The sequence below is a fragment of the Octopus bimaculoides genome, chromosome 15 (genome assembly GCF_001194135.2).
Source record: "Octopus bimaculoides isolate UCB-OBI-ISO-001 chromosome 15, ASM119413v2, whole genome shotgun sequence".
Lineage (NCBI taxonomy): Eukaryota > Metazoa > Mollusca > Cephalopoda > Octopoda > Octopodidae > Octopus > Octopus bimaculoides.
Window position 1 is genome coordinate 15,097,089 of NC_068995.1, and position 10,977 is coordinate 15,108,065.

The 10,977-nt window shown below is 35.1% G+C and overlaps 2 protein-coding genes across 3 annotated transcripts in view; both read right to left on the reverse strand.

Moving 5' to 3' along the window:
- Nucleotides 1–690, reverse strand: part of LOC106876859 (cytosolic carboxypeptidase 2) — a 54,753-nt gene extending 54,063 nt beyond the window's left edge. The window contains exons 1-2 of the mRNA XM_052973453.1: nt 604–690; nt 168–262 (exon numbers count right to left, since the gene is read on the reverse strand). The gene's annotated coding sequence lies outside the window, so the exon portion shown is untranslated. The remainder of the gene's footprint in view (nt 1–167; nt 263–603) is intronic.
- An 8,510-nt stretch (nt 691–9,200) lies between these two features.
- Nucleotides 9,201–10,977, reverse strand: part of LOC106876863 (E3 ubiquitin-protein ligase RFWD3) — a 27,924-nt gene continuing 26,147 nt past the window's right edge. For both annotated transcript variants that reach the window (XM_052973192.1, XM_052973193.1), the window contains exons 15-16: nt 10,507–10,680; nt 9,201–9,544 (exon numbers count right to left, since the gene is read on the reverse strand). In XM_052973192.1, the coding sequence (XP_052829152.1) occupies nt 9,389–9,544; nt 10,507–10,680 (330 nt within the window). In that variant the 3' untranslated portion in view covers nt 9,201–9,388. The remainder of the gene's footprint in view (nt 9,545–10,506; nt 10,681–10,977) is intronic.

The following is a 10,977-nucleotide window of genomic DNA, read 5'->3' on the forward strand; positions in this document are numbered from 1 at the left end:
AGTACATGACTGATACTTTACTTTTATTGATTCCGAAAGGATGAAATGCAAAGGTGATCTGGGCAGGACTTGAACTCAAAACGGAAAGCCGTGACTAAATACCGCAAGACATTTTTCATTAATCAACCTTCTAAATGTTTTAACGTCATTAAGGAGTTTATACTGACCGTTCTTTGCAAACCTCTATATTCTCAAATTCATTATTTCAATCTTCGACTGCGTCGAGTCTTTCTCTTTCTACAATCTAAATTCAAATTCCAGCCTGAGAAATAATTTTCAGGAATTTACTGTGGCGGTGCAATTTACTTATAGTCTACACATATATCAATAATGTATTATTGTTTTAAAAGGCAAACTCGCTTCTAAACATGATACAATTATTTCAGTTTCAACACACGAGCTCAGCTCAAAATCCCTTGTCAAACAAGTACAACCACGAAACTTTCACTCACAACATTAATTAAAAGGAATATTTCTTCATAAAGTTAAGATATATAAAAATGTGGAATAATTAAAAAAAGAAACAACAACGAATAATAATGAAAAGACCATTCGATCTTCCAAACTAAAACTATACAAAATAATGTTTATCAAGGCACAAACCTTTGAAAGTATGTTAATTTGAGAATTCAAGAGTCCCGGGTTAAAAACGTCACCAACAACGCGTTGCTAGATGCGCAGTGATCTCGCAGAATGATTACTAATAGTGTTATAAATTTTAAATTTCAATCACAGTTATTTCAATTCTAATAAATTTAAAATAATTTATGTTTTAATTATTAAGCAAGATTTTGATGACTATCTGAAAATTTAATGCTCATAATTAAATCAATCGGACGCCAGTCGTATGCGGTTCGACTTCTACTTCCGTTTATATTGACTTAGCCTTTCCGGTTGCTTACATTGTTGAGCATAGAGGCAAAGATGGTGAGTTAAAATATATCTCTTAATTTATCTATGAATTATCCAGCATCTGTCCATAAAATATCGCTCTTTTATAAATTAATATTTAACAATTAAGAATCTGTAGCTATTTTAAAAATTTTGTTTGTATTTCATTAGACAATGCTCATATATTATTGCATTTTTCCCCACGAGATAGTTATTACGTTTGTAAAATTTTCTCATTCCTCGAATTATTTCATTTTCTGATCTTAAACAGACTGCTGAACAGTTATACATTAGCATATCACGCTATTTTATGACAATGCTTAAAGAAATATATATTTGTACCCCATGCTTTCATATTGTGAATTAATATGTATATATAACGGTTATCGCCTCGGCGAACTTTTAAAGATTATTTAGTAAGTATGGATCCTCGTCCGACTTATTTAATAATGTTTAGCATGTTTCTACTATATATAACTTAATCTATGGGCATTTGATAAGCCATCAAATAAATGACCAGCTATTTATATATAAAAGACGGGGTACACATTGGGATTAGACACTGAGGGAAAACCGCTGTAACTTTTTTATTTTTCATTTTGGCGATTTATAGGGGGAATCGCATGACCGTGATATGTAGAACACATTATCGAAAGCGAAAATCGCCAAAATGAAAAAATAAATAAGTTACAGCGGTTTTCCCTCAGTGTCTAATCCCAATGTGCACCGACGGAGAAAGGTTTTAGAAAGATGGATTAATTTAAAAAGAAAAATTCCTTACAAGTTAATAGCTGAAAAAGGTGTGTGTTGAAAAACACGTGGAAATTGTTAGTTTGTTGCTATACGGTTTATCAATGCCATATGCCAACAAACAACATGTTACCATATACATACGTACGCGACAAGGTTTCTTGGTATTAAGCTTCACGTCAACTTTGATTCAAAACTTACGATCAAGTATAGCACGTGTGTCGTTTTAAGGAGAATCTAGCTGCTGTTTTTAACAGATTTAGCAACCACATGAAAAACTACCTCCTTGACTCAACAGTAGTAGCTTTACACTATTATAGCCAATGGGTCACAGCCTCTCCTGATCCTCAGAAAAACCTGTTGAGATATGGAACGGTGAATAAGTTGGTGTTATGCCCAGTGGCCTGTGTCGCAGTATCATGGTCAACAGCTACAATAGCAGTGATGGTGCTATGGGAAAATGCAGAGACGTAAAACTTCTTGACTAGGTTATTATGAATGCTATTGAAAGAATTAGAGCACAATTGATTGGGCAAAAATTTAACTAGGTGAGTGCAGTGTTGCTTTGAACTAAGAATAGTGCTATTGATAATCTCATCCTAGTGAGACCACTGCAGAAGTATTTAGCATTTGTCAACTTGTAGGCCTCTTACGCTCGAAAAAAAAAAAATTTATGAATTTTTGCTACATTCACATGAGTCTAGGGCTATGTATAAATGATCAAAGTATGGCTTTGATGCCAAGTTTTGCTAGATAAATTATTATTCTTTATCTTCAGAAAGGTTTTTGTATGAATATTTTCATTTTATTTATTGATCAAATGTATTTTCCTTTGTCTCATTAGTATATCTAGTAATTTCTTGGATATTGATACATTTTAATATGTATTACCAGCAAGAAAAATGAAAAAAAAAATGAGTAAAATTTATCAATAGAAAACGTCAAGTAAGCTCCAACACTTGGTTGGATATATAAACAGTGACCATGACTGTAGTGCCATACACTGTTCTCAGCATTTTTGTTATCCCAGAAACTGGAGTCTGTATCAGTTGAGTGGAAGCCATGTGGTCAGACAGAAAATCCTGATTGATACTGGACATCACTTAATCTAGAACCATTTAGCTGAGTTTTTGTAGGCTCAGAGGTTTGGTGAAGGATCCTATCTCATTCTGGAGCCGGGTTTCCACATTAATTCTTTATTACCCATTTCTGTTTTGCTTTCATAGTTTAATCATCAACAACAGCATCGGGCACAAATCTCACTACCACTTGTCCCTCCATTAAGGTCCCTAATATTCATCTTGAATATTAGTGACCTCACTGGTACTTATACAAAGAACCCAGTACATACTACAAAGTGCTTGGTGTTAGGAAAGGCATCCAGCCAAAGATGCCATGCCAAAGCAGACAGATGTCGTTAGCAGCTCTTGTCAAAGTGTGTGACCAATGCCATCAGGGAAAATGGATGTTAAATGATGATTTTATTATTAAAATTACATCTTCTGAGATGTGAGTTGCAAAAAAAAAAAGTACTGATGCAATGTGGAAGTGTGAGACGATTGTATTGAATGTTTTGGTATTAGTTGGGATTCTTGGTGTTCTGAGTCCAAATCCTATCTCTAGCCTACTTGGGTGGTAAGCTCAATCCATCACTTAACACTTCTACCTGGCACTTAGTGCCATTACTGGAGTCCATTCTACTCGAGGCATTCAGACCAGGTTTCTTAGTTTGAGGAGATACTTTTCCCAAACCCAGGTCCTGTTAACCAGTCACGGATACTGCCTCCCCGCCAAGGAATCAACAGCATTAAACTTCCTTGACTAGAAGTCTGTAATATCTGCACTATGTGATGCATAGTTTACTAATCCCCAGTTGTCTATTTATCTTAAATGGTGTAATGAATCTGTAAACTTTCATTTGGTCCAATTGCCTTGACAACAGGAATTCTATAAAAATAGAGGTGCAGCAGTGCCATAAGAAGCTTGCTTCCCAACCACATGGTTCTGGTTTTAGTTGCACTACATTGTGCTTTGGGCAAGTGTCTGCTATTATAGCCTGTGAGTGGATTTGGTAGGTGGAAACTGAAAGAAACCCAGCTTATCTTTGTATAAGTACTGAAGATTCTTCAAAGTGATGCTCCAGCATGACTGAAACAAGTGAAAGGTAGAAGATATAGACCAACTGTAAATGAAACACAAATGGATAGAAGAATAGGTTAAAAATTGCTACTCATGAGCACACAATTATTGTTAATGAACCATCAAAAAGTATTAAGTGCCTGTTCGGAAAGTAATCAAATGTATTTTGATATTTCTATATAAAAATTGATATGATGTTTATTCATAGTGGTGAAGGATAAAAGACTCCAGTAGAATTTGAACTTGGAATTGTAGGGTACTGGACTAAACTGCGTCCTAATCAGTTTTTTTTTTTTTTGGACTGTGCAAAAATACCTTAAGAGACACCAACCACCAGTCTTCTTTCCAACATGTAGACAAGAAGAGCACAAAACTAGAGGCCTGAACAAGTTGTTGATGGTGTAATAATTTAGAATTACACTGATTTGGATAGAGTTGTGATATGTTTTAGTTATATTTGATGATGAAATACTAGTTCTGCTACTGATGTTTTAGTGATGACAACACTTGCTGAAAATATAACTACAACAGTCACACAATTCTAACTTGTAAATTCAGACCACTGCAATCAGTTAACTATTATTGTTTGAATTTAACCTCAGTTCATTTATGTAAGAGTGAACAAAGAGACTAAGCAAATTGTAGGAATTAGTCACTTTTCCCATTTCTTTTTATGTGGAAGTGGATTTTCATTACTGCTTTAATTTATAACAGAGTAAATGTAAAACGTATTTGATACATCTGTTTTCCATGCTGGCATGGGATGGACTGTTTGACCCAAGCTGGTGATCTGCATCAGGTTCCAGTCTGATATGGCCTGGTTTCTATGGTAAGATGCCCTTTCTAACACCAACCACTTCACAGAATTTGCTGGATGCTTTTTATGTGGCAGTGTGGTCAGATGTTTGTTTCCCAGCCACATGGTTCCAGTTAACAGTCCCACTGTGTGGCACCTTGTGGGGAGTGTCTTCTATAGCTGACCAAAACCTTATGAGTGAATTTGGTAGATAAAAATTGAAAAAACCCATTCTGTTTGCGTCTGTTTTGACATTTTATGATACTTGTAAAATTCCAATATTCTATGAGAATGTCTGGCCATGGGGGAAATATTGCTTAGAAACTGAATGTTGGTGACAGGACAGGCATCCAGCTACAGACAATCTGCCCCAGTAAACTCCATCCAACTCATACAAGCATGTAAAAGTGGACATCAACCTTTTGGTGTTCGGACTACTCTGAATATAGTGCTTATTTTTTTCACAGTGTTTTAAATTATCTGGCATTGCTTTGATGATGTGATTGTTTATTTTTAGAATAACATTGTAGGGTAGGTGCAAGAGTATGGTCAGTTTAGATGGTGATTGTGTTGTGCAGAACCTTGCATGACTGAGGTGTGGGTATTACCATGTGCATATGGATTTCACTTTATGGTCACACGGTTTCTGCATGACACTTTAGGCAAGTGCCATCATTTAACGTCAATGTTCCATGCTTGGCATGGCTTGGACAAGCAAATGTGATTTCACCAAGAGAGCTGGAACAAAGACCACAATACATTTCTTTCAACATTCTAACAGCTTAATTGATTCTGTAACATCTGGCAGTCAGCCAATGCCTCATTAGTGAAATGGGATCACCTTTGCGAAATATTTGCTAGTGGATCATGAACTAAGTTTATTAAACCACATAAATTCTATCAGCTCTGTGTTTCACAAAACTTAGCATGTGGAAGCCTAGAATCGTTGAGTGTTTCTGAAGGAATAGTAATTAATGCTGAAGTATGACAAGTTTTAGAATAAAGAATGTTGCTGTTAGGCTTCGGTTAAAGCATTTACTGAGTTTCTGTGTTGTAGTTGTATTTTGTGATGAAACTTCAAAACTAGTTCTGCTGCTGATGTTTTAGTGCTGATTACATTCTCTGAAAATATGACTACAACAATTATTATTATGATGGTGAGCTGGTAGAATCATTAGCACACTGGACAAAGTGCTTAGCAGTATTTTGCCTTTCACTATGTTCTGAGTTCAAATTCTGCTGGCGTCAACTTTTTTCATCCTTTCGGGGTTGATAAATTAAGTATCAGTGAAACACTGGGGTTGATGTAATCGGCTAGTCCCCTCCCCCCACATTTCAGGCCTTGTGCATTTAGTAGAAAGGATTATTATTATTATACTGGTGTCTGTTTAATGACTTTTTAGCATTTATACTGGTCAGATCCAGCCTCTCACCTAAGCCTACAATGCTATCCTTAAAGTAAACAATCGCATCAGTGAAATCTCAAAGCTTTGAGATAATGCAGGATTAATTTACGGTAATGTGACTAAATAAGCATTACATTTGATAGCAGTCTGAATGCTAATAGGTTAGGGAATATGTTAAATGCCATTGGGTCATATAGTCAGACTCTTGTGGCAAATTATCCTTGAAGGTAATTGGGTGTTATTAATGATTTAGGTTTAAATCTAATTCCATACTTTTTCCAAAAAATTCTGGATTGTCACCAAGCAGAAGCCTTTTCATATTGATATTGTAACTCACCCATAAAGTGAAATAGTATCTTTTTGGTTTTGTAAACCCTTTCGGGCATTATGTGCCTTGTGCTAGATACGATCTTCAAAAGACTTGGTTAAAAAGAGATCTGGCTGCTGTTTCTATGTTGACCATTTTGTTAATGTATTTCTGTTGAAATATGCTGCATTTGTTTCAGTTTTTAAAATAGCAGAATTTAGCACTGTTTGGAACAAATTAGCATGTGGTTTTGATAAGAGATCTTAATTTAGATCACACTAAAACAAGAGGCTTGAATCACAGAATCAGGGACGTCTCTGGTGTGTAAAAGTTTTGTCATAGAAATAACAGATTTTGGCTTAATGTGAAACAATGTAAGGACTGCTGAAATTTCTGAAATACTCTTGCTACAAGGGAATTTATTTTATTTGTTAGCCAATTATTTTGAATTTTGCTGCAGTTATATTTGATGATGAAATTTTAAAACTAGTTCTACTGATTTTTTAATGATGAATTACATCTGCTGAATGTATAACTGTAACAATCACAGCTTACTCTGGTGTGTTTTTGTAGGTTCAAATAGCTTAAGTTAATTTAAATTTCACCATTCATTTGCCTCTTCAATGAAAAATGTATGAGAGATGAATTGCTGATGACTTCTTCATTTAACATTTTTATATCATTTATGGTATCAAAATAATCCAAGTTCCTCACCGTAGTCATCTTCATAGACCATAATCAACTTTTTCCTACTCATCTTTTATGCCTTTTCTTTTTTTGTCACCTGTAATTTGTTAATTGCTTTTCTTACCTTGTATAGGGTGCCCACAAATCCTTTAGAACAAAGATGAAGTTGGCGAAGAAAATGAAACAGAATCGCCCTGTCCCACAGTGGGTCAGAATGAAGACTGGCAATACGACGAGGTTAGTTTTATATATATCCTATATATTGTATAATATTGCTTATGTAACATAATAGTATTGAATCTATATGCACTCACTGTCCTCCTCCTCCTGCTATCACTCACTCTCTTACTATCAGTTGCCTTCCTGCTTCCCCCCCCCCTCATACTCCTACTTTTTTCTTTCCACTCTCTTGTTCTGGTTATGTCATTTATTAAAAATCCATTGCTTCGAATGAATAGCTACATTATAGCGGAAGAGTCTTTCATGGGACAGAGGAACCTCTCTATTGGTAACATAATAAAAATGCTTCCAGTGTTCTCTGTAAAATGGTTGTTATGCAGGAGATCTGGCTGTAGAAACCATGTTGAAATTTTGATGTACTCTTGTACAATTTAATGAATACATTTACATAACAGAATGCGTCTAATAAAACAAAAATACTCATTAACAAGTGAAGCAAAAGTAAATACAAATGTGTAACATTGAAAATTATGTATTTCTCACTTTAACATTATTTGTAATAAAATGAAAGGAATATGTGATAGTATTGCTATCAAACAAAATATAGTTATGCCATCCAGGATACCAGTAGTTCCACAGTAGGGGAAGCTGCTTGATACCAAACATAATAGGATTCAATAATGTGATTTGTTTAGTTTTTAGCCATTTCATAGAGAAATCTAATACGGCTGGATTTGGCTGGTTTGAACAAATGTGGGGGGATAATTTCGGATGATTATGGCCAGTCTAAACACTAAAGGGTTAATGTTGGCAAGCATGAATGGCAGACTACTATGGCACTTAGTGAATACTGAGTATAATAGGAGTCAGATTGATGTGACCTGGTCATGTGATGCATTAGGTGTATAACAGTTGGGTTAGAATATGTTGCATCATGCAAGTGGAAAGTTATGATGGAGGTTGAACTTGACTGTTTACAACCAAGGGCTGTAGTATGTGAGAGTTTGTCCTACCCTTGCAAGTAGATGATGATGATAGTGGTTTGTGTAGTTGATCATAACTATATGTTTTTTAATTTTATTTCTTTCAGATACAATGCCAAGAGGAGACATTGGAGACGTACTAAGCTGAAGATGTAAGAATGGAAAACAAATCTTCACCAGTTTGGTTATAGTTCCTTGTTGGACATTCTTGGTTTCTCAAACATTGCCAAAATAAATGGACTTCATAAACCCATAATTTGTCTTTTCTTGATTTCACTCTTATGTTGGTGTCCTTATTACTGGATGTATTTCTTTTTATAATTAACATAGAAGTCTGTAAACAAGTCCTGTCTTCTTCAGGAATGGCTGTGTTAGAGATTTCTCTGGTATGGTTGAGTTGCATGGTGTCTAATTAATGTTCTTTAACCCTTTCGATACCAACCTGGCTGAAACCGCCTCTGGCTCTAGTACAAATGTTTTGTTTTTGTAAGCTCTGAATTGAAATGTTCATAACACTAGCTGAATGATAAGTAAGTTATTTTACTAAGTTCTTTGTTATGTAAAATTAATTGAAAACACAGCATCTGTGGAATCTTAAATAACCAAAGCCTGTTGTGTGTTACTGTCTTGGCTGTTGGTGACACTTGATTACAATTATCACTATCATATAGTGCTCTTCGTTTGCAAAACAGATGAGGGTTAGCAACAGGAAGTACATATGAGTGGATAATTAAATTGAATCACAGAGTATAATTTCAAAAACAGCTTCCTATAGTTTTTAGGGTCTGCACTATATATACAATTAAAAGCACACATTGGAGGCTCTGCTATGTATCGATAGCTTTGTGCAAGTTTCTGATCCAATAAATAAAATGTTTCATCCAGTGGTTTCACTTGATCAAACCAAGCTTTCCTTGAAAAACAATAGTTGGTATTAGAAAGGGCATCTAATCAAAATACTGCTGGATAGATGTCTTGGCTTACCAATGTCAGCTTGGAAAAGGAATCTACAATAAATAGCCAAAAAGCAGGCACAACAGAAGTTTGAAAACGAATATGTATTGTTTCTTTAAAAAATAATTTTAATACAAAATTAAATTTTAAAAGTGTCCACTTCAACCACGAGCTATAACAATGTCCTCAATGAAATACGGAATGAGAAATAACTTCGCAGAAGACTGTTTCACTTCAAATTCACATTTGATAGTCTCTCTCTCTCCATAAGTAGTGACGTTCGTGTCCAAGGAATTTATGATTCAGACCATTTGTGAAGTTTCACTTGTTTTTCGGTTAAAGCTAGGAGATAATGATTGTCTTTTGTGGAGATGGAGCAAATATCAAGAACAGGGGATCCACAAGACAACTTTTGGACATATTGAAAGGTTTTTCCATCCCAAATATTAATCTGAAATATAAAGAGAGATGTATCAGTACAAATCATTGCCAAATTTGAATTTTTTTAAATAGCTAAAGGTGGTATGGTGAACTGTGGGTGAGACTGCACTTCAGACAATCTTTCACCCAAATTTACTGCCTGGTCCCAGTATGCCTTTAGCAGAGACAACTGCAAGCATTTGGGCCAGAAGATTTCTGCTCACAAGTCTCAGGGATTCTGGTTAAGCAATGAAAGACAAAAAAGCCAAGCAACTGTTTTGACACTTTCAATGTCTAATAGCCAAAGTTGGTGGTGCTAGTTGCAAAGCAGCTCTTGGGTTGTGAGTTCAACCTGCAGATTCTTTGTGTGTATGGAAACAATTCTTTGACCTGTCATAGAACTTCTTACGGAAAACATGTACAGATCTGTTTCAAAACTGGTATGCCAGAGATCGTTTTAAAAATTACTGGAGCATATCACTATTGCTTATTAGTAATCGTACTTGTGTATAACAAGCTTGTGGATTTTCTAAAGCCTTTAAATTATATTTTCAAAAGTTCATGGTGCACCATGAACTACATTTCAGAACTACTGTGAGAGAAACTGACTTTGCTGTTTAGGATAAGACTTGACTCATCTGCATCATGTAGGGGTAACAACTGGCTCAACAGACCTAAGATAAAAATGCATTGCCCATTCCATTACTTTTGTCCTTCAGAAGTATCACATTCTCCAATAATGTTAAGTTTTTTTTCTCTCTTTTTAAGCTCATAGGATGCAATCTCCAGGAGATTTGGTTGCTATTTCTAGCAGGTTGAGCAATCATGAGGCGTGCTTGCTTCATTTCAGAACTAAGCTAAAACAAAGCAGTTGTATATACAAGTTTTAGTGATATTTGTTAAATAAATCTTAATAAATTAATCATTTTTTTACCGTTCCAGAGTAACAATAAAAATAGCATTATTGGAAATTTTGTCTCTTTATAATCTTACCGCACACGCTAATTCTTCACTGGCACATATCAATAGTTGATTTTTGTCAATGGGATGTTGAATCAGCGATGTTCGGGAGAGTAACGTCTGTGGAGAGCTACCGTGAAATGTCTGGACAACATTACAGCTACAAATATTGTGGTCATCAGAAACAGATGCTGTCATTTCACATACCTAGAGATTGAGAAAGAAACAGTTACAGAACATCCACGTTTAAGTGGAGATAAAATATTACCTCTCAGTATTAATACTGCCTATGTTGCTAACACACATACATATATTAGTGACTATATTATATAATGTGGTCACTGAATCCTGGACAGGTGATTTTTAGGAGATTTGACTGCTATTTTTAACAGATTAAGTTACTGTAGAAGTGTGTGCTGTGTACAGTCTGACCTGGTTGGAAGCATTGAATTCACTGCAAATTGTGTTCAGTTACAACCATGTCAATATATATATATATATATA